This window comes from Gadus morhua, chromosome 12 (assembly GCF_902167405.1).
Source record: "Gadus morhua chromosome 12, gadMor3.0, whole genome shotgun sequence".
NCBI classification, from domain to species: domain Eukaryota; kingdom Metazoa; phylum Chordata; class Actinopteri; order Gadiformes; family Gadidae; genus Gadus; species Gadus morhua.
The window spans coordinates 9785058-9811591 of record NC_044059.1 but is presented as its reverse complement, the minus strand read 5'-3'; the positions used below and the strand labels follow the sequence as shown (position 1 = coordinate 9811591).

Below are 26534 nucleotides of genomic sequence, written 5' to 3'. Positions count from 1 at the left end.
GGTCCCGTGGGCTCTACCGGAAAGGGCGGAACTTCCGCCTGATTGACCAATGGGGAGCGCGGAAGGACGGGGCCGAGGGCTTGGAGGGAAGTTTAACCACAGGGCAAGCTCTGACAATAACAAAAGATCATGGGATTAATAATAAACATTGAATAGCTCGTTCAGTGGACGCATGCTATCGTTGTCCTTCAATTATCCACGAGAAACTCGTCCGTTAACGTTTATCCGTATTAATCGGCATCATGTTAGCTTTCTTCCCAGTCTATGGGTAAAGATAATGTTGCGATCTGAGACTACGTAGAGTGCGTGTGACGATAACAATGGACCAAAATAAGAAGAGACTGGGGAGCCAACTGTGTAAAGCCGTGAAGGATGAGGACCCAAGGTGAAGTATTGTGGTGCCTTATTGATCGTCCCCCGACATGTGCTCTCTGTATTCAATCTCTGTGCTTTAAACATCCTTGTAACACGGTCTCCACCAAGCCTGAACGAAGATCTTTTTACCTGACTTTAAACAGTGAATGAATGGCGAGCCATTCATTCACTTGGTATAAGGATGTTCCTTATAACATGTTCTCCACCAAGCCTGAAACAAAGAGCTATTTACTTCAAACATGTTCAATGGTCAGCGATGGTCAGCTATTCAAGGGTTTTGATCATTGGAATAGTTTCCTCACTCCTGACTACTGTACAAAGGGCCCTCCATATGAACATGTATGCCTTATCTGACAGTTTAATGGTGATCATCTCATTATATTGTTCCTCAAAGGAAACCTTTCGATCAAAATGCCTTTTGGTTTTATGAAACGCAGATTCATAAATCCAAACTTTTGTTGTTGTGACAAAACGCAGATCACCTTTTAGATACTAATCAAATCGTGCACATATTTCACTAAGAAGTACGAGTTTGAAATGGGACAATCCGGACACAACAGACACTGTTGCAGAACCGACCAACCTGGTTAAAACGCCCCTCTCTGTTCCCTCTGTTGGTCCGGCAGGTCTGTGCAGGTGCTGCTCTCGCAGGGCGCCAGGGCCGACGTGGTGGGCGCCAGGGGCGTGGCGGCGGTGCACCTGGCCGTGGGGAAGGAGACGGAGAAGAGCATCCGTTGCCTGAAGCTGCTGCTCCAGCACGGAGTGGACCCCAACGCCAGGTAGGCATGATGGCGTTTCATTGGGTTTCGTTGTCCACTCGCAGTGTTGTTGACGTCGATTTGAAGGACACTTCGTGTGGTGCGGGTGGTGACGGCGATGGTTTGTGTTGTGTTGTGTTGTGGCTCCAGGTCTTCCGAGGGTCTTACACCCCTCCATGTGGCTGCGCTGTGGGGGTGTTACCAAAACGTCAAGCTGCTGTTGGCCAATGGAGGGAACCCCAATGTTACCGACCAGGTCAGAAAGGGGTTCTTTAGCTGCATGTGAAATACTTACACTGGGACCAGTCTCGTATTTTTTGCTCTGCATAAGGAAGATGTTTTGTCATTTCTGTGGGCGTGTCATTTCTGTGGGCGGAACCAACCTCACCAGCGCCTTAATGAATCAACTCGCACAGATATTGATTTGCTGCTTACATCTGTTGTATCTTCCACCGGGGGCAGGATGGGAACACTCCGGGGCAGTTTGCAGAGCAACAGGACAACCGCAAGTGTGCCCAACTCCTCCAGAGCCACCAGACACAGTCCGCAGACGGCGAAGAGGACCTGACCTGTTTCCAATACTGTAAGGCATCGGGGTGGGGGGTCGGCTTAGCTCAGGAGGTAGAGCAGCTGTCTTGTAACCGACAGGTTGCTAGTTCGATCCCCCTGAGTGTTGATGTGTCCCTGAGCAAGACACTTAACCCTAACTACTCCTGATGAGCTGGCTGTCGCCTTGCAGGTTTGACTCTGCCGTCGTTGTGTCAATGTGTGTGTTAACTGATGTAAGTCGCTTTGGATAAAAGCGTCTGCAAAATGCCCCTAATTGTAATTGTAAGGAGTTGGATCACGAGCTGGATCTTAAATGAGTTATTTAGTATTAGATGCTTGGACTCATTTATCTTCAATTACAAAAAATGAATAGTACTTGGTTTTGATGGTCATTTCGTTTGGTTTCGGGGCTCTTTTCTCATCATCTGAGAAATTAGCAGTCTGATGTTTTTCGATGGGAAAAACGAAAAAGTCAAAAATTGTTAGGAAAGCCCCTAGCAGGAACGCCGTTGTTCTAGAATTATTTTCTCTTATCCATTCTTCATCGCTGTCTCCCCAGCTCTATACTCAGACCAGACGGACGTGTCGAGCTACCCCGACTCAGAGACCAGCCTCAGCTCGCGCTCCTCCATGATCAGCGACTTTGGCGACGACCCGCTGAGCAGCACCAGACACTCTGCCCTGTTCGACCACCGGGCACCGAGCCAACCCACCCCCTGGTGGAGACGGGGGCCCTCGAACGGCCAGGGCGACGCCAACCCCACCGGGGCCGGGGGTCCGGGCCGAGACTGGAACCCAAACAAAGAGTGGGCGTGCGGCGACGGACCCTCGTTTCTGTCCAGCACCCGCGTGTCCACGGTGGGCTGCGCCTCCGACAGGCCGGCTCCCGAAGAGGACGTGTCGTTGGGGGACGTCACGTGGGCGCCAAACCCCTTGGAGGGCCCGTCGCTCCTGTCGAGCACGCGCATGTCTACGGCGGGGCCCGTTCCGCCCTATCATAATGTTGAGGCTCCGTTCCAAAGCGGGAGCTCACACCCTCTAGGGCTTGAGGGCCGACTTTCGGCCATAAACGGAGACGCTCCGGCGGTCGCCGTCGCCGGCCCCTCCAGGCGAGCGGGCCGCAAGAGCGTCAGCTTCCGCGAGGCGGCCGAGTATTTCCCCGTTTCCAGGCCGGTCTCCTCTGAGCCTGCGTTCGACACGGCGCCCTTTGACTCCTCCCAGGACGCCGACTTTCTGAGCTCTGAGCGCCTGGTGACCGTCTTGCAACGGCAGGGCATCGACGTGACCTCGCCCGACCACGTGCACGTGTTTGACTGGGACTGCGGCGAAGACACAGAGGGGGACATGGAGAAAACGGTGATGAGTAACTTCCGTATGGCCGGGGGCGAGGAGACAGACGACGAGGAGGAGGAGGAGGAGGAGAGGGAGGAGGTGGAGGTCGGACGTCAGACCCAGGCGGCGGAACAGCCCCCCGGTGGTGTCCCTGGCGGCGGCGGTGGCGGCGGCGGCGGCGGCGGCGGCGGCGGCGGCGGCAGCAGCAGTGGGAGTCACTACAGCAGCTGTGACAGCGACCATTACACGACTGCCCACTACACCACGGCCCACGGAGGCCTCGTACCGTCCAGCCGCTCCGCCTCCTCCTCCTCCGAGGAAGCGAGGGAGGGAGCGCCGACACCGGAAGACCAACCTGAACAGGAGGCGGAGTCAAAGCTGGACAGAGCAGAGGAAGTACCAGCCCGGGCGGGCAAACCCAGCCGGTCCGACCAACCGCCTGCCACCGACTCTGAACCCGAACCCCCTCGGGACGTTTCAGAAAAGGCGGTCAATAGCGCGAATGAGGACGCCGACGGTGTCGGCGATGAAGCCACCGCCCGAGCCCGCCGCAGTCCCGTCGCCCAAGCGGCCGGGGGCCCCCCCGAAGACCCCGACACCCCCTTCACCCCGAGCCCGTTCGTGACGGGCCGGACCCGGTCCAGGCTGAGCCGCTGCTCGGTGAGGTGCAGCGGCGGCGGCGGCGGCGGCCGGACCCTGGAGAGCCTCCTCTCCGACGCGTCCCTCTTCGAGGCGACGCTGCCCACGCCGGTCAGAACCGGCCGCAAGACGCCCCGGTCTCAGAGCAGCGACGACGTGTTCTACCACAGCCCGCGCCCGCGCGGCTACGCCCAACCGAGGGGCGACGGCAGCAGGGATCTCCCAGGGAGCTCCTTGACCTCCGACCTCCAGTCGTCGCGGTCCAGCTCGGGGCTGAGCGACAGCCAGGCGGACACCTTTATCCTCCCGCGGGGCGGGGCTGAGCCGTCGCAGAGTCTGCCCGACACCCTCATTCTGGAGAGGCAGCCGGACTCGCAGAGCCTTCACTGTGAGGATTACCTCAAGTCCTACGCGCCCAAGGTGGTGTGTCACGAGATCAGAGAAGAGGAGGAGGAGGAGTTTCTGACCGACGACCGGACGAGCTCCGACGCGGTGAATCCGCGGCAGGAAGTCCCGGGGAGCAGAGGGAATCCCTGGATCACGGAGGGCAGCGACACCGACGTCGACCCCAGCTGCAGCACCACCTCCTCCTCCTCTCCGACGGGCTCGTCGTCCGCCAGCTCGTGCTACTTCTCCCCGAGGAGGCCCCGGGAGGGCTCCTCCGACACCCCCGTCACCCCGGGCGCCACGGGCTGCACCCCCAGGTTCAGCATGAGCCGGCTGTCGCTGGGCCTCCGCCGGTCCCAGGGCCACCTGGCCCCCGACCGCCACCCCCGGGCCTACACCCCCGGGGGGCGGCCCGCCGCCCCGCCCCCGGAGGAGCCCGTGGAGTACCTCTACACGGACACGGAGCAGGGCCACGAGCTGATCGAGACGCACATCCCCCCCAGGGCCAACGCCTCCCTGTGCAGCAGCAGCCTGAGCGGCGGCAGCGGCGGCGGGGAGCCCGGGGCGGAGGAGACGGTGCTGTACGACTGGAGGTCCCTGAGGGCCGATGTGATGGGGGCCAAGGGGGGCAAGGAGAACCAGGCGCCGCTGAGGAGGGGGGGTGAGGAGGAGGCGGCGCAGCTGCAGAAGAAGAAGAAGAAGGAGGAGGAGGAGGAGGAGGCGAAGGAGGAGGAGGAGAGGACGAAGAGAGAGGAAGAGGTGAAGGGTGGCCGAGCGTTGCCGGACACCCTGGGGATAACGGACAAGGAGCTGAGGCGCCGGCTGGTGGCGCTGGGGGAGAGCCCGGGGCCCATCAGCACTCGGACCCGGCCCGTGTACATGAAGAGGCTCCGTCGTCTCGTCCTGGAGTCGAACTCGCAGGCGAGGCCTCAGCAGCAGCTCAAGCAGCCGGACCACACGCACACAGGTAGGTGATTTTGAAAGTGGGACGTCACGTTTCCATAACAACCGATATTCGGTTCTACACAAACCAAATTTACAAGGGGAAATCCTATGCCAATTTCTATAAAATCATTCATTTTACAGAAAATTAATGATTTTTTTTGCGAATTGATTTGATTTTATACTAGGTTACATTTCAAAATGATCGAATAGTCAAATAACGTAAAAAAAAATAAAAAATAAAGGCTAAGTAAGTAAAGGCTATGAGACCAGTCACACATTGCATTCTTTCGTTTTCTTGGAATATACTGGAATATAACTATTTGTCAATGTCTGTGAAAGTGTTACGCCCATTGAGTCTGTAATGCATGAAGGCTATACCAATACAATATAATGCCTGTACATTAAACTGAGTAATGTCTCGGCTCTGGTTCAGACTCAGGCTACAGTGTGGAGCTGAGCAGGGCCCTGAGGACCTTTGACCTCCCCGACTGCCACGCGGCCGAGATGGAGCTCTGCCAGCAGTTCGACCAGCCCGACCAGAACAAGAAGTGGAGGGAGGGGGTCATCAAGTCCAGCTTCAACTACCTGCTTCTGGACCCCCGGTCAGTCACCCGCTGTCCCTCAGGGCTCAACAGAGCCCCCATAGGGCACTACTCTGTTCAGTCATCGTGTTAAACCCGCCCCGTATTAGATCAGCGGTTTTGATTGGCCGGACACACGGCTGTTTTTAAATACAACAGTAGTGACCCGATTTATGCATTTAATTCGACTAAAATAGTTTATTGAGTGTCATCTTATACAAAACATATTATAAAAAATTAACAATGGAGTCGTAAGCGAGTTCGAGTCCTAAAAAACATTTGGGTTGGAACTTCAATTTCAAGTCTACTCGTAGGCATACTTAAGCTACTTCTATTTTTAACTAATTTCACATTTCTAACATAAGCTGCTGAATTAAGATTATAACTCGCAAACAGTTGAGGTACCCGAGATTAGATGGATGACCCTAAAACCCTCAAACCAAAAGCGTCAGGCTCTCTTTATGTGTGAAACGATGGAACATGTCACCCCGGTATCCTCTTCATGAATGCGCATGTTCCGGGCGTCCTCCCAGGGTGACGAAGAACCTGCCGTTCCGCAGCCGCGGCATGTCGCCCCAGGAGTGCTTCCACACCTTCGTGCACGCTGTGTTCTACGTGGGGAAGGGCAAGCGCTCGCGGCCCTACAGCCACCTGTACGAGGCCCTGGAGTACTTCAAGGGGGACAAGACCTCGAAGGTACCGCCCGTCCACCGTGGAGATCCAATACAGCATTCATTGACTTCCTATGTGAACTGAAAAATGCATAGCAGATAATTAGGAGCAGTTGAACAAGGGGCGGGAATACATAAGCTTCGGCTTCCTATCACTCCTTTTTGGACACGGATACTACATTTATTTTATAAATATTGTTTGTGACACTTTATAATTATTGTTGTTTTGTGTTATGTGTATTTTTTCATGATGTGTCATACTTTTCTTTTTTTTTTTTTCGAATTGAATGAATGAATGAATGAATGAATATGTATTACTCAATATATTCAATGTTAGTGCAGCAGAAGGTAAAGTGACAGACCACTTTCCCATTGCAATATTTCCCATTCCCATGGCGTCAATATTTAAATTTACATTGACATTTAGGGCATTTAGCAAAGGCTTTTATCCAAAGCGACTTACAATGAGTACATTTGCCTGGAGAAAGAGAAGCGATAAATCACTGTCGGTACAGTAAGGATGCTCATGGAAACAAGTACCAAGCACTTACAATTGCTAGCTGAACCCATTGCCCGTATACAACAAAGAGAGCGGAGAAGATTTCCATTGCATTGGTGTCACTGGCTGTCAATGTTTCTGTGAATACTTTAATTCAACAAGAAATTAAACTAAGCTAATTAGAGGTTTAATAATGTTTTTTTTCCCAATTGTGTGTTTATAGGTCTACAATACTAAATAATAGTTAAAAAAATAAAAAAACAGTGTATAAAGGGATCATTGCATACTAATCACAATGTGATAATCCTCTTGTGTCGAACCTCGTTCCGGTCCCTCCCCTTCAGAAACTGTGCTCCAAGGTGCAGCACATCCTGCAGGTGTGGCGCGAGGACCAGGGTGTCGTCTCCCTGCACTGCTTCCAGAACGTCATCCCCGTGGAGGCCTTCACCCGCGAGGCCTGCATGGTGGACGCAATCGGTCAGTGTGCCTCGTAGCACGTTTTATTCCTATGTTTTATTCCTCCAGTAAAGGGGTGATGTTATACCGCCAGGTGTGTGCGTGTGATTAGCAAGCCCGAAAGTCGGCCCCTTTTCATGTGTTTTGGGTGACATCACAAGTGGGCGTGTCCGACTAGATGTGTGATGGATGGATCAGTCTACCAGCGTACCCGTAAATGGTCCCGACCCAGCAAGCATGTATCGAGGACGGTGGACACGCCCACTTGGGATGTCACTAAGGCACGGGGTAGAGCAGTTTTGTAAACGGCTTGTAATGGCTAAGCACACTCACACCCGGTGGCGTAGTATCACCCCGTTAGAAAGGCGCTTTTCAGTCGAAGCCACTTCATGTGGAGGGAGGGTCACCGAGGAGAGCGGTTCTTGTCAGCCCTTTTGTTCCGTGGTGGACCTTGGGGATGGAACCCAGTACCTTTTTAGTCTGGGGGTCAACACCCTTGCCACACCCCTACCGCCCACATTACGTATTATTGCACCTGGTCTCACCTGTAAAACAAGATGTGATACATTCTATCGACGCTAGCTAAGCCAACCCAAGCAAAGGAGCTTCTAAAGTAGTGACGTCATGAAGGCAAAAATATAAAGCATTATTCCAGTGTGTCATGTATTATTTTAGCCGTTTCTGTGCCAACTATGCAACGTACATTGTTGTACCTGTGAGCCGCTGTAGCTAACTAGCTAACCAAAGTCTCCTCCAATGACCTCGCAGGGCTGAAGATGCTGACCAACCAGAAGCGAGGGGACTACTACGGCGTGGTCTCCACTTGGCAGGCCAGGAAGAGGCGGGAGCTCGGTGTGCACCTGCTCTACCGGGCCATGCAGATCTTCCTGGCGGAGGGAGAGCGGCAGCTGCGGCCCGCAGACATCAGACAGTAGCGCCCCCTACTGGATGGAGGGTGAATTACGAACACTTTCTGATTCAGGTTAAAGGAGACTCGTATACCACCCGTGAGTGGGATCGGCCTTACAAGCCGTTTCGGAAATCGGCCCCATATGACATCACTAGTGGGCGTGTCCGCCTAGATCTGTGCTGGATAGATTAGCAACGTTTACCTCAGTCCAATGGGTAGGCTGGTAGACTGATCTATCCAGCACAGTTCTAGGTGGACACGCCCACTAGCGATGCCACATGGGGCAGATTTTCGAAACGGCTTGTAAGGCTAATCACACTCACAGCTGTTGGTATAATATGTCTTCTTTTAAAAAGAAAACTGTTTTGTCATACAGGGAAATGTTGTAAATATTTTAGATAAGGCAAGCTTTCCACTGAACTCTTGTTTCCATCATGTTTGATTTATCGTTGTGGTTTAACTTTTTGATGCTGCGGTCTTTTTTAGCAAGGCCACACTTTTCATGAAATGTATTTCTAACTGCACTATTTCTAACTGCACACTACTGCTTCTTTTGATCCTGCTACTACCCCCAATAACGAAACGTATCAAGTACTACTTATCAAGGCCTTTGCATACCAACCGATTGAAGACTTTGCTCAAGAAAGGAGCTTTTAAATCTCCTTGGACTCAAAGATCTTTCAAAATGACTTATTTTGCAAATGTTGGAACGCCGAATCATGAAATGAAACGAACTGAATAAGACAGATCAAGCAATGTTCGGGTCGTGCCCTAAGACCGCACTTCTAATGGCTGGTTCAACTAGATCCATTATTGTCACACCCATACAGGGTGGCCACCTGCTACTTTATAATAATCTGATGCCTAATGTCTCGGAAAATGACTTTCTAAACAGAGTGTGACTGCGTGAGGGTCTGGCCTGCTGAAAACCCAAAGCCATTTGTTTTTTATCGTCTTGTAGCAGGACTTGGGGAAACAGGGTCTGCGTGATTGTAGCCGTAGTTGGTTGGATATTGAATGGCATTGTGAGGCAGTATCTGACAGTGCTGGATGCATTGTTCCATTCTAATAGATTTAGATGGGGAACATGCAGAGGCTAAATTGATGTTGATGTGAATATACATTCTTCATACCGTTTCCAAACCCGCAGCTAAGCACTCAAGTTTGTTTTGTAATTTTGTTAGTTTTGTCTAGAATTGTTGTTACTGGACACTGTCGTTGACCTTGGTGTATGAATCAATGTTTTTCATTACACAGCTATGATGTCTTTTATATTTCAGGCGTTTTCCTTAATTTCATGATCTGAGGGATTTTGTTGCATCATTTGTAGAAATGTTTTATTGAAAATGCATTATGTTTGGATGGTTGCCATGATTGTTTTAGATACTAATACTATCAATGTTTCTTGTATATGTTTGCTAAAAGATCCCCTTTTAACCTCTTGACGTCAGGTTTGTGAATTAGGGAGTACCACTACTGGAATCGCTCATCTGTGCTTTTTGCCCATGAGGTTGATCAATGTTTTTTGTATTAGGATAATATTTTGATAGGGTTATTTTGCATGGTCGATTTTTTGTATGGTCATTTGATTTTTGTTTTTTTTTGTTTGGCAAAAAAATATGTTCAGCTCTTCCTCTTGAATGAACAGCTTTAAATTGGATTGATGTGCAGCTATGAAAATCTGAAAAAAAATCAAGCCCAAACAGTGCAATATCATCCCACTGCAGACACAAATGGGCGTTCTCGTGTGGTGGGAGTTCCTGTTTACGCAGACTGGAACGCCCCCTTCTTATTCTTCGTCGCCTTTCTCGCTGAACTGTATTCAAATGTCAAAGTGTACTACTCCGAAACCATGTAAATAAACTTCCATATCTTTTCAAATCTTATTTGGAAAATAACTTCACATGGTGTGTCTTCTTACAATTTATTCGTTAGCAGCATTCGTAGTGTTGATCAGCAGTGAAATAGGCTGTGTCCCAATTCCTAGGACGCATCCTTCGAAGGCTGCATTCGAAGGATGCGTCGACGCCGATTACAGATTTCCTGTATTCTGGTGCATTTTGGGGATGGCTACTACCTATTCACCTACTTTTCATTCAGATTCATAGCCTACATCCTGACTTGGATGGCCTGGACAAGCTTACACTGCATATACAGACCTACTTCATGGCCATTCCACCAGCCATTGCTATTTGACCCATTGTTGTTATTCTGATATTGAGACAAATCATGATCACTGTCCTATAGCGTCCATTTTTTGTGAGTCTCGATGTCTACTTCAAATGCAGTTAGAAATATGGGACAGTTGCTTCGTTGCTTTGTTTATATGCTAAAGGCCGAAAGACTAAATTAACATGTAACTTACTTGCTCCTTTTAAGTATAACATTGCTTGGGGAGTCCAATTTCTCCACGGAAAAGGGTGGAAAGTGCTTACAACTCTCTGCTAGTTAGTGATCTATTACACTGTTTTTTTATTGGTCGTCATGAAGAAAAACATGAGGGGTAACACTGTTGTCTTTGTGAAATAAAATTTAAGGGGTAACACTTGGGGAGCTTGGGGAGTCCAATTTCTCCACGGAAAAGGGTGGAAAGTGCTTACAACTCTCTGCTAGTTAGTGATCTATTACACTGTTTTTTTATCAGTCGTCATGAAAAAACCATAAGGGGTAACACTGTCGTATTTTATTGGTCGTCATGAAAAAAAACATAAGGGAAATAATAGAAAAACACACATACATTTTAATGTCATGTATATCCTCTTTATTGATGATTGATCATTGTGTATTGTCATCGCCTCAGTGGTGCAGTGGAGTGTACTCTGCCTAACCCACTGGCGACCGCGGCTCAATTTCTGTGGAAAACACAGTATCTTTCATTTGAAACGTAATGCTATCATGTCTATTGCACTGTCATATATAACCACAGACATATTTAAATTACAAATCTCAGTGGGAAGTGGAGAGAGCTGTGAGCTAACCCCCTGGAGTACGGGGTTCAAGTCCGGTTCATGTCCTCCATTTGGAAGACTCATATTTCTATTTCTTGTGAATTATAAAGTCAAGTATAACCATTGTGTTGACTTTTTACGGTGTCTTGATGGTGCATTGATAAGTTCGGAGGTTAATACTCTAAACAGCTCAGGTTCGGATCCCTGCAAAAACGTCGACAGGGGTACCACTGTCGTTTATTATTGATCAACATGGAAAAAACATGAGGGGTAACTGTCGTTTTTTATCGGCCGTCATGAAATAAACATAAGGGGTAACACTGTCGATATTCATCAAATAAAACAAAGGGGTAACACTTGTTTTTCTTTGGTCGTCATGAAAAAAACAAAAGGGGTAACACTGTTGTTTTTTATTGGTCGTCATGAAAAAAAACGTAAGGGGTAACACTGTCGTTTTTTAATGGTCTTCATGAAAAAAAACATAAGGGGTAACACTGTTGTTTTTTATTGGTTGTCATGAAAAAAAACATAAGGGGTAACACTGTCGTTTTTTATTGGTCTTCATGAAAAACAACATAAGGGGTAACACTGTTGTTTTTTATTGGTCTTCATGAAAAACAACATGAGGGGTAACACTGTTGTCTTTGTCAAATAAAATATAAGTAGTTTTTTATTGGTCGTCATGAAAAAAAACATAAGGGGTAACACTGTTGTTTTTCTTTGGTTGTCATGAAATAAACATAAGGGGTAACACTGTCGATATTCATCAAATAAAACATAGGGGTAACACTGTCGTTTTTTAATGGTCGTCATGAAAAAAAACATAAGGGGTAACACTGTTGTTTTTTATTGATCGTCATGAAAAAAAACATAAGGGGTAACACTGTCGTTTTTTAATGGTCTTCATGAAAAAAAACATAAGGGGTAACACTGTTGTTTTTTATTGATCGTCATGAAAAAAAACATAAGGGGTAACACTGTTGTTTTTTATTGGTCTTCATGAAAAACAACATAAGGGGTAACACTGTTGTTTTTTATTGGTCTTCATGAAAAACAACATAAGGGGTAACACTGTTGTCTTTGTCAAATAAAATATAAGTAGTTTTTTATTGGTCGTCATGAAAAAAAACATAAGGGGTAACACTGTTGTTTTTCTTTGGTTGTCATGAAATAAACATAAGGGGTAACACTGTCGATATTCATCAAATAAAACTTAGGGGTAACACTGTTGTTTTTCTTTGGTCGTCATGAAAAAAACAAAAGGGGTAACACTGTTGTTTTTTATTGGTCGTCATGAAAAAAAACATAAGGGGTAACACTGTCGTTTTTTAATGGCCTTCATGAAAAACAACATAAGGGGTAACACTGTTGTCTTTGTCAAATAAAATATAAGTAGTTTTTTATTGGTCGTCATGAAAAAAAACATAAGGGGTAACACTGTTGTTTTTCTTTGGTCGTCATGAAAAAAAACATGGGGGCAACACTGTCATTTTTTAATGGTCGTCATGAAAAAAAACATAAGGGGTAACACTGTTGTTTTTTATTGGTCGTCATGAAAAAAAACATAAGGGGTAACACTGTTGTTTTTTATTGATCGTCATGAAAAAGAACATAAGGGGTAACACTGTTGTTTTTTATTGGTCTTAATGAAAAACAACATAAGGGGTAACACTGTTGTTTTTCTTTGATCGTCATGAAAAAAAACATAAGGGGTAACACTGTTGTTTTTTATTGATCGTCATGAAAAAAAACATAAGGGGTAACACTGTTGTTTTTTATTGATCGTCATGAAAAAAAACATAATTTATTGATCGTTGTTTTTTATTGGTCTTCATGAAAAACAACATAAGGGGTAACACTGTTGTCTTTGTCAAATAAAATATAAGTAGTTTTTTATTGGTCGTCATGAAAAAAAACATAAGGGGTAACACTGTTGTTTTTCTTTGGTCGTCATGAAAAAAAACATAAGGGGTAACACTGTTGTTTTTTATTGGTCGTCATGAAAAAAAACATAAGGGAAGTAATAGAAAAACACACATACATTTTAATGTCATGTTTATCCTCTTTATTGATGATTGTGCATTGTCATCGCCTCAGTGGTGTAGTGGAGTGTACTCTGCCTAACCCACTGGCAACCGCGGCTCAATTTCTGTGGAAAACACATTAATCATATATAACCACAGACATATTTAAATTATAAATCTCAGTGCGAAGTGGAGAGAGCTGTGAGCTAACCCCCTGGGGACCCGGGTTCAAGTCTGGTTGATGTCATCTGTTGGAAGACTCATATCTATTTCATGCGAATTATAAAGTCAAGTATAACCATTGTGTTGACTTTTTACGGTGTCTGGATGGTGCATTGATAAGTTCGGAGATTAATACTCTAAACAGCTCAGGTTCGAATCCCTGCAAAAACGTCGACAGGTGTACCACTGTCGTTTATTATTGATAAACATGGAAAAAACATGAGGGGTAACTGTCGTTTTTTATCGGCCGTCATGAAATAAACATAAGGGGTAACACTGTCGATATTCATCAAATAAAACATAGGGGGTAACACTGTTGTTTTTCTTTGGTCGTCATGAAAAAAACAAAAGGGGTAACACTGTTGTTTTTTATTGGTCGTCATGAAAAAAAACATAAGGGGTAACACTGTCGTTTTTTAATGGTCGTCATGAAAAAAAACATAAGGGGTAACACTGTTGTTTTTTATTGATCGTCATGAAAAAAACATAAGGGGTAACACTGTTGTTTTTTATTGGTCTTCATGAAAAACAACATAAGGGGTAACACTGTTGTCTTTGTCAAATAAAATATAAGTAGTTTTTTATTGGTCGTCATGAAAAAAAACATAAGGGGTAACACTGTTGTTTTTAATTGGTCGTCATGAAAAAAAACATAAGGGGTAACACTGTTGTTTTTTAATGGTCGTCATGAAAAAAAACATAAGGGGTAACACTTTTGTTTTTTATTGGTCGTCATGAAAAAAAACATAAGGGGTAACACTGTTGTTTTTTATTGGTCCTCATGAAAAACAACATAAGGGGTAACACTGTTGTCTTTGTCAAATAAAATATAAGTAGTTTTTTATTGGTCGTCGTGAAAAAAAACATAAGGGGTAACACTGTTGTTTTTTATTGGTCGTCATGAAAAACAACATAAGGGGTAACACTGTTGTCTTTGTCAAATAAAATATAAGTAGTTTTTTATTGGTCGTCATGAAAAAAAACATAAGGGGTAACACTGTTGTTTTTTATTGGTCTTCATGAAAAACAACATAAGGGGTAACACTGTTGTCTTTGTCAAATAAAATATAAGTAGTTTTTTATTGGTCGTCATGAAAAAAAACATAAGGGGTAACACTGTTGTTTTTTATTGGTCGTCATGAAAAAAAACATAAGGGGTAACACTGTCGTTTTTTAATGGTCGTCATGAAAAAAAACATAAGGGGTAACACTGTTGTTTTTTATTGATCGTCATGAAAAAAAACATAAGGGGTAACACTGTTGTTTTTAATTGGTCGTCATGAAAAAAAACATAAGGGGTAACACTGTTGTTTTTCTTTGGTCGTCATGAAAAAACCCGCAAGGGGTAACACTGTCGTTTTTTATCAGTCGTCATGAAAAAACCATAAGGGGTAACACTGTCGTATTTTATTGGTCGTCATGAAAAAATACGCAAGGGAAATAATAGAAAAACACACATACATTTTAATGTCATGCATATCCTCTTTATTGATGATTGATCATTGTGTATTGTCAATCATCGCCTCAGTGGTGCAGTGAAGTGTACTCTGCCTAACCCACTGGCGACCGCGGCTCAATTTCTGTGGAAAATACAATATCTTTAATTTGAAACGTAATGCTATCATGTCTATTGCACTGTCATATATAACCACAGACATATTTAAATTACAAATCTCAGTGGGAAGTGGAGAGAGCTGTGAGCTAACCCCCTGGAGACCGGGGTTCAAGTCCGGTTGATGTCCTGGTTGATTTTTCTTTGGTCGTCATGAAAAAAACAAAAGGGGTAACACTGTTGTTTTTTATTGGTCGTCATGAAAAAAAACATAAGGGGTAACACTGTCGTTTTTTAATGGTCGTCATGAAAAAAAACATAAGGGGTAACACTGTTGTTTTAATCAAATGAAACATGAGGGGTAACACTGTCGTTTTTATCAAATGAAACATAAGGGGTAACACTGTCGTTTTTTATCGGTCGTCATGAAAAAACCATAAGGGGTAACACTGTCGTTTTTATCAAATGAAACATGAGGGGTGACACTGTCATTTTTTTTTGGTCGTCATGAAAAAAACCATAAGGGGTAACACTGTTGTTTTTGATTGGTCGTCATGAAAAAAAACACAAGGGGTAACACTGTTGTTTTTTATTGGTCGTCATGAAAAAAAACAACATAAGGGGTAACACTGTTTTCTTTGTCAAAAAAAACATAAGGGGTAACACTGTTGTTTTTTAATGGTCGTCATGAAAAAAAACATAAGGGGTAACACTTTTGTTTTTTATTGGTCGTCATGAAAAAAAACATAAGGGGTAACACTGTTGTTTTTTATTGGTCCTCATGAAAAACAACATAAGGGGTAACACTGTTGTCTTTGTCAAATAAAATATAAGTAGTTTTTTTTTGGTCGTCGTGAAAAAAAACATAAGGGGTAACACTGTTGTTTTTTATTGGTCGTCATGAAAAACAACATAAGGGGTAACACTGTTGTCTTTGTCAAATAAAATATAAGTAGTTTTTTATTGGTCGTCATGAAAAAAAACATAAGGGGTAACACTGTTGTTTTTTATTGGTCTTCATGAAAAACAACATAAGGGGTAACACTGTTGTCTTTGTCAAATAAAATATAAGTAGTTTTTTATTGGTCGTCATGAAAAAAAACATAAGGGGTAACACTGTTGTTTTTTATTGGTCGTCATGAAAAAAAACATAAGGGGTAACACTGTCGTTTTTTAATGGTCGTCATGAAAAAAAACATAAGGGGTAACACTGTTGTTTTTTATTGATCGTCATGAAAAAAAACATAAGGGGTAACACTGTTGTTTTTAATTGGTCGTCATGAAAAAAAACATAAGGGGTAACACTGTTGTTTTTCTTTGGTCGTCATGAAAAAACCCGCAAGGGGTAACACTGTCGTTTTTTATCAGTCGTCATGAAAAAACCATAAGGGGTAACACTGTCGTATTTTATTGGTCGTCATGAAAAAATACGCAAGGGAAATAATAGAAAAACACACATACATTTTAATGTCATGCATATCCTCTTTATTGATGATTGATCATTGTGTATTGTCAATCATCGCCTCAGTGGTGCAGTGAAGTGTACTCTGCCTAACCCACTGGCGACCGCGGCTCAATTTCTGTGGAAAATACAATATCTTTAATTTGAAACGTAATGCTATCATGTCTATTGCACTGTCATATATAACCACAGACATATTTAAATTACAAATCTCAGTGGGAAGTGGAGAGAGCTGTGAGCTAACCCCCTGGAGACCGGGGTTCAAGTCCGGTTGATGTCCTGGTTGATTTTTCTTTGGTCGTCATGAAAAAAACAAAAGGGGTAACACTGTTGTTTTTTATTGGTCGTCATGAAAAAAAACATAAGGGGTAACACTGTCGTTTTTTAATGGTCGTCATGAAAAAAAACATAAGGGGTAACACTGTTGTTTTAATCAAATGAAACATGAGGGGTAACACTGTCGTTTTTATCAAATGAAACATAAGGGGTAACACTGTCGTTTTTTATCGGTCGTCATGAAAAAACCATAAGGGGTAACACTGTCGTTTTTATCAAATGAAACATGAGGGGTGACACTGTCATTTTTTTTTGGTCGTCATGAAAAAAACCATAAGGGGTAACACTGTTGTTTTTGATTGGTCGTCATGAAAAAAAACACAAGGGGTAACACTGTTGTTTTTTATTGGTCGTCATGAAAAAAAACAACATAAGGGGTAACACTGTTTTCTTTGTCAAATAAAATATAAGGGGTAACACTGTCGTTTTTTATCAGTCGTCATGAAAAAACCCTAAGGGGTAACACTGTCGTATTTTATTGGTCGTCATAAAAAAAACATAAGGGAAATAATAGAAAAAGACACATACATTTTAATGTCATGTATATCCTCTTTATTGATCATTGATCATTGTGTATTGTCATCACCTCAGTGGACTGTAGGCCTACTCACCACTGAGGCGATAAACCGGTCTAACTTTCTCCGTCAACACCGAACCCCTTCTTCTTCGCACGGTTGTCAACTTCCGTAACATTCGCTAGTTCGATTTTCTCAAACAGCAGTTTCAAGTACGGGTAGCATAGAACTAACGTTAGCCAAGTGGGGGCTCCATGATTGCTAAATATAACGAGAGAGGTAAAATTGCCAATAAGGAAGGAAAGCATAGTATGCTTTGCGACTGTGCTTCGCAGTATGCCTTGCGAAACCCAGTATGCCTCTCGAAACACCTTGTGATTGGTCGATGAAACGCTACCAGGAACCCCTAAAGGGCGTTCTTGTGTCATGACGGAAACGCCCAAGCCTGCAGCTGGACCTTTCTCAAACAGTGTACGATTTCTCATATCCCGTCCTTTGTGTCCCTCTTGTGGACATAATAAATATTGAACCTTACCCAGCGGCTCGCGTTTGCATCTCATTCGTCTTGACGAGCCCATCGATAGAGTTCACTATCGTATACTCGGGAGAAACGCGTTGCACTTTTGTATTAAGGTAATGATATAACGGTTTAAAGAAAAACACAATATTGATAAATCTATTTTATGACCATGAGAGATTAGCTGTCATCAACGTTTAAGTCATCATTTGCACTTATCAGCTACAATTACGTGTTCTCTGCTCCTCAGGCTCAGTTGACCTTACAGTGCCTTAATTCAATGCAACACAACAGACTTTATTATTTATCTGGAAAGATCTCTTAAGATAGAATTGTGTCCGTTTATATAATGGTAAAGTGTAAATGTTGAGAATTTTTCTTGAATTGCACCACAGATAAGCACACATCATCACTATACACTATTGCGTGTAGTGAAGTGTGATTTATATATAAGACTAAGTGAGTGTAACCAACTCAGTTTAATATTAACCCTGTATTGGCTGACCCCTTCTGTTTATGAAGATAATTGGGCTCTGCAGTTTTATTATCACCAACTGTACAGTGAATTATTAACTACATGCAAATCAATGCTTGCCTAATGCTTCATTTTCACTTCCTGCTTATAGATTTTCTGTTTCATTTTTCATGTGTGTATACTTTGCAGGTGGCTAAAACCTGCCTACACAAATGGGACTAAATATAAGTATTCAGCGTTCATATCCGTTACCATCAGGGGGAAGAGAAGACCCATTGCCACATTGTCAAACTAATGATTAGGGTTATACTACTATAATCTGCTTTACACAAAGCAATTCATCAACATCCAAGTGCCCTATGCATTTATCAGGCTCACCTATAGATACCCGTTTGATAGAATTTAAGGAAAACAAATTGTGTATTAATTAGCAAATTAATAGGAAAGTTTTAATACCCCCAATGCTTCTAACTTCCATCAACAATAAAAAACGCAATTAAATCAGGAGTACTTGCTAAAACAATGTGGTACAGTTCACGGTGAACTAGGCTACCGGTTTCACAGTTTGACAGATGTGATGGGGAATTTAATTGCAGTTTCTTATTGATGGGCTGGGCCTCTCTGCCTCCATACACAGACAAAAGCTATTAGGCTAATTGTTGCCGACACTATGCTGTGTAAGTGATACCAATTGAATAGCTCACAGGCATCCTGAAAAGAGACATTCAGTCCCATTATTCATCCCCTCACGATTTTAATCGATGGTTTGGCTTCTGAATGTGCACCGAATAAGTGAACCAGCGACAATAAGAACACACATAATCATCAATTGTCAGATTATTTTTATTTTTGAAATTGCAGAATGGGTTGAAATGCAGGGGTGATAGTGTGATGAGTGAAAAGAAACATTGCTAAGAATTGGAAGTAATCAAAGAATGATTGAACCAATATACTTACCAGCTTGATGGTCCATTTCAAATCATATCTTTTTGAAAAAGCTATGTTTAGCTTTTTCAATGATCACTAATTTAATATAGTATTCTGATTGTCATAGAAAAAGTATTTCTTTACACACTTTATTATACCTACATATATAACAGAATAAAAAAGTCTGCACTATCATAAAACACACGCAAAAAAAATAAAAATATATACCCCTGCCAATATCCCAGCTAGTAGGATCAAGATGCGTTCCTTTTTTTTAATATGCAAATAAATACCATCATCAGCATACGGTGACACTATTCACAGTGACGGGCGGTCCGAGGAGGTCGAGGACACAGTTGCATTCATCGTTCAGTGAGCTTTTCTTCATAGCCAAACCCACCGACAGCAATGAATGTTGATTGTGACCTTTGTTGTGGTTTGGGGGCTGGACCTAGCCTTTCTTTATATAGTTCGTTAACATCTTAGCGGAGCACGGGTCGAAAGTGAGGATGCGGTGTGTGTTTCCGACTGTGCAAAGCCGGTCAGCAGCCATGTTGGTTTTCCTGCTCCACGAGGCTGGTTGTGCAGGAGTAGGGGGGGGCGGCCAGTGAATAGGCATTTCTAGCACACATTCTCCTTTTACAGCATGGAGGGACAAGGGCTGGCCACAGGGTACAATCAACGGTCGATGGTTTTGTGCCAATTTAATCCCAAACTCACCGACAGCGTTGAATGTTTACTGGGGCGAGCACAGACTTGACGGCGAGCCGCTCTGACAGATGTCTGCTCGGAGACGCATCGGCAAGGCGACTCACTCCGGTCTCACGCACCGTTTGAGGGGTCTCTCGCTCTCTCTCTCTCTCTCTCCCTCGCTTTATCTCTCTCTCTCTCCCTCGCTTTATCTTTCCCCCCCCTCTCCCTCCCTCTCTCTCTCTCTCTCCCTGATACAGCACTATCTTTTTTTATTCCTGTATTTCTACAGCATTATTCAAACATATACAGAACAGGTTACCACCTATACCATAAAACATCAGGTAGCATCAGATGTGTTGGAGCAAGCAGAAGAATGTCCCTTCCTCTTGCACCTGGTGTTCACCACGCTGCACCTGCGAAGGTAAAGGAAGATGGAGTTCAGATAACAGACACATGGATGTGTAGATACCTCAGTATGGATGGGGCGAATGAATGATATAAATTTGAGCAAGGCTCGCATTAATTGTGCTAACCACCGCATTGTCGCCGACGCGGGACTGAAATAGCACACGCAGGCCACCGACCGCAATTGAACAATTGATTCGACAATGATGACGAAGCCAGCCAGTGATTTCTCGTCCGATAAAGGGCGCCAGTCTAATTACTTTAGCTCGCCTTCCAGCAAACAGCCCCGAAGCCATTACACCAAAAGGCAACCAACAATAACCCGACCTGAGACACAAAAACCTCAGGTTCCGTTTATCTCAGAGCAGCAGCAGCAGTTGGAGGGAGAAGTCACCCTGAAACCGCTGACTCATAACGTCAACGTTTGTTTCTTTGTTTGTTCCGGTACACAGGGGGGGGTGGTGGTGGTGGTGGTGGTGGTCACACCGATCCAGCGCTAGTCATTGAACGGCACACGCCGCGTTCCGACTAGAGCAGAAACTCCCAACCCGACCCACCCTGGCTTCACAGCGGTTTCACAAAACGGTGGCAGTTGAAATGACTAAAGGCCTCATCGAAGACGCTTTACGCAAACTCAGCATGTATGTGTTCCCTGTAAACCCGGCCAAATCCTTACTCATCAACTGTTACTCACCATTCAAATGAACAGCCGACATTTAAGGCATGAGAGAGCAGAAGACAAGGAAAACAAGAAGAATTAAACTGGCAATGTGATTTCAAAATGAATCGGGCCACTTTTTTTTTTACTATCGAGTACTATTTAGTCCGCTTTTAACTAAAGCTAATTCCAGGGATTTCAGATGCATAAACAGGTAGGGGTTGGAGCATCTTGCTCAAGGATGCCTCCAGGTTAAGCTGTGTGGAGACTGGGAATCAAACCCAGTACCCTGAACGACTCCTGGTCCCCTTATTAACATCGACAGCACAAGACCCCTTTTCAGAACCCAGGTACTCAGCAAACACCCCCCCCCCCCCCCCCCCCCCCGCAAAGAGCAGAATAGCCGAGAATGCGGTGTTATTCAGAGCTAAGCGCATAATGTGGCCGGGTTTTTGGGACAGCTCTTTGTGAGGCTACTTGAAATCATCGGCGTGTGTCGGTGTAATTGATTGGGCTCTAGAGCAGGAGGTAATAGCTTCCTGCCTCACTTAGGGATGCCGTTTGTGTGCGGGGCAACGTAACCCCGTTGCCATGGTAGCAGGCGATGCCCGACTCGTTGGAACAGCCGTCAGGAAAAATATCTGAAGTTATCTGTTGAAAGCTTCGGAGGCAAAAAAGACATGTGGAACTTAAAAATAATTTAACCTGTGACCCTTTTGACTGATTCAAGCAGTGACGTCTTGTGGCCTGAAGTTGAACCAACTATTACATTTATTAAAATCCAATTAATTCGGTAATTGGTTTATATGTGACATGTCTGTTTCAATTAAGTCAGCCACCTTTTTTTGAAGTATCTCTGTTAGGAGTACTTCGTATTACTTATACGAATCTACCCAATCTCAAAGGTCAGAGTGTTAGTGTCAAAGTTACACTTGAGTAGATTTTATTCTATTTTGCAACAACTGAACTGAAAAAACAGAAGCAAATGACTCAAACTAAATGAATGAATGAAAAGCACAGTTGTTAGCCCGTAGCAGGGCCCTCGCCATGGTAACGTGATTTGAGTGACAGCATTGGAACGGACAGAACGGGAGCGAGGCAGAGCGCGGCTCTCTAAAAGGTCTTCTGTGGCCCGCAGGATGAGCCTGACAGTGGGGCGAGAGACATCACATGAGAGAGAGAGAGAGAGAGAGAGAGAGAGAGAGAGAGAGAGAGAGAGAGAGAGAGAGAGAGAGAGAGAGAGAGAGAGAGAGAGAGAGAGAGAGAGAGAGAGGGTCATATGAGAGAGAGAGAGAGGGTCATGAGAGAGAGAGAGAGAGAGGGTCATGAGAGAGAGAGAGAGAGAGGGTCATATGAGAGAGAGAGAGAGAGAGAGAGAGAGAGAGAGAGAGAGAGAGAGAGAGAGAGAGAGAGAGAGAGACACACACCACGAGGAAGAGAGAAAAATAGAACAAAGAAAAAGAGTGGGAAGGCGTAAAAACGCAAGACAACGAAGAAAACAACAACTAGGAAGTAAGAAAGAACGAGAGTGAGAAGGAGCAAGACCGTGAGACTGACAGAGAAAACGAAAGAAGGAGAGGGCGAGCGAGAGAGATATAAAGAGAGGGAGAACAGAGAAGGAGAGAGAGAGAGGCCCCGAGCTGACAATGTGGCCCTAATCTGAATGACAGGGGCCTCCAGCACAGCTGCAGGGAAGATGGGGAGTGATTAGAGGGGGAGGAAGAGCAGCCGGGGCGGAGGAAGAAGAGGTGGGGAGGAAGAGGAGAAGAGGAAGGAGTGTATGGGGGGTGGGGGGGGGGGGCTGTCCTTTCCTTCAAACATGCTCGCCTTAATGGCATGGACAGCTGTGACATTTAGCCACTGAATCATTTGAAGATAAGGAAATGGGAGGGGGTAGTGCGGGCTCCTTCTCGATCGTTAAAGTTTAAAAATGGTATCGTTCGAAGGAAACTTTAATGAAATATGTAGTATGACAATGATACGGTACTGCATTATCAGCGACGCCATGAATATATATATTGAATCAATTTCAGGAACTGTTGAACTAGGAGGGGCGGTTACACTGTTGGATCCAGATTGAAATAGAACTATCACGCTTTGGTTCATGGGTGGAAGACAAGCACGGAGTTCCGTCTGCCAGCCGCTTGGATAACACGCTTGATGCTGAACACACCTTCCATTGAGTTAAAACACTGGCACTATGTCCTCAGGCGGCGCTAAGCTATCCTAGGCTATCCAATTTTCGACTTGGCACCTACTGTACGGCTACCGTGACAGGAATGCACTCTCTCAACTGCATTATCTCGCTTTACCTTCCAACGTCTGTGTGTGTGTGTGTGTGTGTGTGTGTGTGTGTGTGTGCGTGCGTGCGCTCTGCCTGCAGGTTCAGTCTAGTCCAGTCCGACTCCTGCCTGCCTGTCTGCTGATATCATAGCCAGACGTGATTGGTTTAGGGGGCCTACTTAATGCTCACCTGCTCCCAGCCCTGAGTGTGTGTATATGAGAGAGAGAGAGAGAGAGAGAGAGAGAGAGAGAGAGAGAGAGAGAGAGAGAGAGAGAGAGAGAGAGAGAGAGAGGGAGAGAGAGGGAGAGAGAGAGAGAGAGAGAGAGAGAGAGAGAGAGAGAGAGAGAGAGATAGGGAGGGTGAGAGAGAGAGAGAGAGAGAGAGAGAGAGAGAGAGAGAGAGAGAGAGAGAGAGAGAGAGAGAGAGAGAGTAGGTGTGCGTGTGTGTGTGGTGGATGCTTCTGTTTCTGCAAAGCTGAAAGGATGTCCTCCTATGACTCATGCCCTGAGAGTATACGTGCGCGCGGACGCGTGCACACACACACACACACATGCTTGCGCCACATTGCTATGATATTTGGAGACGAATGCTATTTGAATGATAGGCCTGACTCAATAGGCAATTCTGCGAAAAAAAAACAACGCACAGGGGAAGTTAAATCAACAATAAATGTCACTTGACATTTAATTTGATATGACACATCCTTTGCATCTAGTTTTAAGAGGTTATATTACCAAACGAGCTGGATGTGTAAGACATCATAATTATAACTTGGGTGTAACCGCTGGTATTGTTGGCACAACTCAATGTCAGCACCTGACACCGCTGCAGTCTGCAGTGGGATTTAATTAGCGCCAGACACACGGTGAATATGTTCCCTTGTAGCGACACCGTGTCGCTTAGAAGTGTGTGTGCGTTCACCAAACGATACACTGTGTGCTCCCATTATGATTGTTATTCAATCTGCATGTTGTTGTGTTACTGATAGATAAGGACTGACATGTTCCGACAACAAGAACACACACATGCACACACACACACACTGCCGGAGTTTGGGGGTCAAGCTACAGCTACAGGGGTCCCCAGCCAGACCCGTTGGCAGGCCGACAGAACGGGTATACACAGGCACTGATTGGGTCTGACAGGATCCACCCAAAGGCACACACAATCACACACACACACACACACACACACACACACACACACACACACACACACACACACACACACACACACACACACACACACACACACACACACACACACACACACACACACACACACACACCAGAATCTATACTGCTTTGAAAAACAAAACTCATAGGGCAGCCTGTTATCCACAAACAGTATTTCTTTCTAACAAATAAATACTTTGTGCATGTATAGTAGTACTCTCTACTAAATAGTTTTCAGACAAATGGATAATCTCGACGTGTCATTATTTTAAACGAGAAATTATAAACTAGTGTTTACAGTTGGACCATAATTGAGTTCCTCCACAAAAAAAAAGAAAAAGAAGAAGTCTTGTATTTCTTTCATTGGGATCAAATGCTTGAATCAGCTACAATGGAGCAGGAAATTGGAAAAAATGTACAAAACCCTGCAGCGATTGAGATGGAGAGTTTGGATACTGGCAGTTGAGTGACAGTGAGACAGCTGCACGGCTGGGTGTTGCCAAGCAGCCACAGGAATAAAGGCGGGAGATTGCGAGCCGGCAGCCAATCAAGAAAAGGTGAGCGAGAGGTGGAGGAAGGCCAATAGACTGTAGAAAGATGCCTCGGATTTGACTGAGAGTATTTCTGCCTCACGCCCAGTCTGGTGGATACTGGAGAACGCAGCCTGTAAACGACTGTAGGGGGCTAAAATAATAACCCTCACCCCTCCCTCCCCTCCACGTAATGACTCCCCCCGTTTGGTTCCTAGCGCCAATGCTAAACGGTAACATCAATAGAAAGGGCCATTAGCAGCCATTGCCCCCCCCCCCCCCCCCCCTCATCTGTGTCTGAGAAGCGCTTTCGAAAGCCAGTTAGTGTGTAACATCGTCCTCTGCTCCCCTCCCCACACACACACACACACACACACACACACACACACACACACACACACACACACACACACACACACACACACACACACACACACACACACACACACACACACACAAACTGTATTTTCGAGAGATAGTTTGCTTCCACAAAAAGCCTTAGTATTGGGTGTCTGCAACAAGGCTACCTTGCTGGGGAAAATCATTTTAAATGTTTCCATTTCAAGGCAGCCTTGAAGTTTGGCGCATGCTTATGTAAAAAGCATGCGCCAAACCTTCGGCGGCAAGCCAATGAAGACCACCCTGAGAAGGAAGCCAATTGGGTGTCAATAGCTTGCAGAAGGGCACTTTTCACATCTGACCAGAAATATAGTAGTTAGACATACTTTCTTTTAAACATAAATCAGACACTGAGTAAGGGCAGAGGGCGTTCTAGCCTCGAGTCGGAGGGCAAACAGGTTTTAAATCCCACTAAGAGCTTCCCTTAATGCCCCGGCGATAACATGGTATCACAGCGGTTATCGGCTGTTGTTGTAATTATCTCCAGCGCTGAGGACACAGCCCAACGCCAGGGCATAACGGCGGACATTTTTCACAACGAGGATGCCGAGGTCATTAGTAGACCCAGGTGGAACAACCCCAAAACAAACACGAATTATCACTGACCTTTTTACAATGATTGAGTAAACAAGTATAAACTGCGCCCTGTCTGAATTTCGGTTTCGGTGAAACACCGACAAATATAAACAATTGAGAATAACAAGCCGACTCCGAGACAGTTATTATCATTATCCTGCTCACCCCATACTTAACCTGGGCCATGACGTCTGTGTGCACAGTGCCTCTGAGAGATACGGCAAATTATGGGCCAGACTAATGCATATAATACATCAGTCACCCTCCCCTGCCCTCCCTAGTTATCTGAATATCGTAACCCCCCCCCCCCCCCCCCCCCCCCCCTGTCGCCAATGGGCCCGTAAATGAGAAACAGACATAAACACTGAAGAGAGAGAGAGAGAGAGAGAGAGAGAGAGAGAGAGAGAGAGAGAGAGAGAGAGAGAGAGAGAGAGAGAGAGAGAGAGACTACATGAACACTGTTATTATATTATACCACTATAGTGTGGCTCAGTGGTCTTCTTACCTTAATGTGTGTGCGTGTGTGTGTGTATCTTTTGGCAGGCTGGTTGAAGACCGCAGACAGACGCAGCACCCCGTGTTTGCGTGTGTGTGTGCCTGTGTCTCTCGACTCTTTCATGTCTGGACCTGGGTAAAAAACAAACAGAAGAAGAAGAGAGGACGGGGGGTTCAATTCAGTGTTTATTTCACCAAAGCCTGTTATTACAATAGTCGTACACACAGTGGCACAGAGA

The 26534-nt window shown here is 44.9% G+C and overlaps 1 protein-coding gene and 1 long non-coding RNA gene across 2 annotated transcripts in view; one reads left to right on the top strand and one right to left on the bottom strand.

Moving 5' to 3' along the window:
* The first annotated feature begins 66 nt into the window (after positions 1–66).
* LOC115555776 (uncharacterized) lies at positions 67–8287 on the top strand. The gene is made up of 9 exons (XM_030372808.1): positions 67–385; positions 1002–1154; positions 1284–1389; positions 1596–1716; positions 2242–5007; positions 5419–5587; positions 6100–6262; positions 7081–7213; positions 7961–8287. The coding sequence occupies exons 1-9, from the start codon at positions 321–323 to the stop codon at positions 8125–8127; spliced, it is 3843 nt and encodes a 1280-aa protein (XP_030228668.1). The 5' UTR covers positions 67–320; the 3' UTR covers positions 8128–8287.
* A 10690-nt stretch (positions 8288–18977) lies between these two features.
* The window catches only part of LOC115555777 (uncharacterized), a 28357-nt gene continuing 20800 nt past the window's right edge, over positions 18978–26534 (bottom strand). The window contains exons 3-4 of the long non-coding RNA XR_003978907.1: positions 26306–26427; positions 18978–20186 (exon numbers count right to left, since the gene is read on the bottom strand). This is a non-coding gene — a long non-coding RNA (uncharacterized LOC115555777). The remainder of the gene's footprint in view (positions 20187–26305; positions 26428–26534) is intronic.